This window comes from Penaeus monodon, chromosome 23 (assembly GCF_015228065.2).
Source record: "Penaeus monodon isolate SGIC_2016 chromosome 23, NSTDA_Pmon_1, whole genome shotgun sequence".
In the NCBI taxonomy this organism is placed as follows: domain Eukaryota; kingdom Metazoa; phylum Arthropoda; class Malacostraca; order Decapoda; family Penaeidae; genus Penaeus; species Penaeus monodon.
The window spans coordinates 1,181,216-1,181,757 of NC_051408.1; the positions used below are offsets into that span (position 1 = coordinate 1,181,216).

The following is a 542-nucleotide window of genomic DNA, read 5'->3' on the forward strand; positions in this document are numbered from 1 at the left end:
GGGTTAATAATAAAGCTTTTATCAAAGATTGTGGGTAATTTGGGATTAAGCATAGATCCTCATCATTGCTTATTTCACAAACACATCTTAATTACAGCATAATGACAATTTTCACGAATTTACTCAAGAGAAAATAAACAATTCTATCAGGCAAGTGAGAGCAAACTGTTTTCCAGGCCTACTACCTGTGAAGTAACCACTGCCAGCAAGCCTCACCTGTGGGTCGGCTCCTAAAGAAGCAAAAAGGAATATTGTATTGAGCAGGTGAGGTGTTATGAGCGAGGAGAGGGGGATCCACGAGAACAAGTGTGTTAGACAGTTCAATGCCAGACACGCTACGGTTTCGCTTTCTGAGTCAAGAGGGGGGAGGACCCATCCCGTGCGAGAACTTGTTCCACTCTCCAGGTTGTGGAACATGTTGCTCAGCAAAGTACCTGTGGGGATGAGGCATCCATTTCAATCTTTGGATCTTTTCTAACATAATTTTTACATATGAAGTTAAATAGGCAAATATAAATACATAAAGCATGTCTGGCTAAACA

At 41.1% G+C, this 542-nt stretch overlaps 1 protein-coding gene across 1 annotated transcript in view; it reads right to left on the minus strand.

The window, feature by feature from the left end:
* The window catches only part of LOC119587665 (exportin-6-like), a gene marked incomplete at its 5' end in the record, with an annotated part of 6,974 nt that overhangs the window by 3,933 nt on the left and 2,499 nt on the right, over nucleotides 1-542 (minus strand). Inside the window, 1 exon segment of the mRNA XM_037936346.1 lies at nucleotides 217-434. Coding sequence (XP_037792274.1) covers nucleotides 217-434 — 218 coding nt within the window.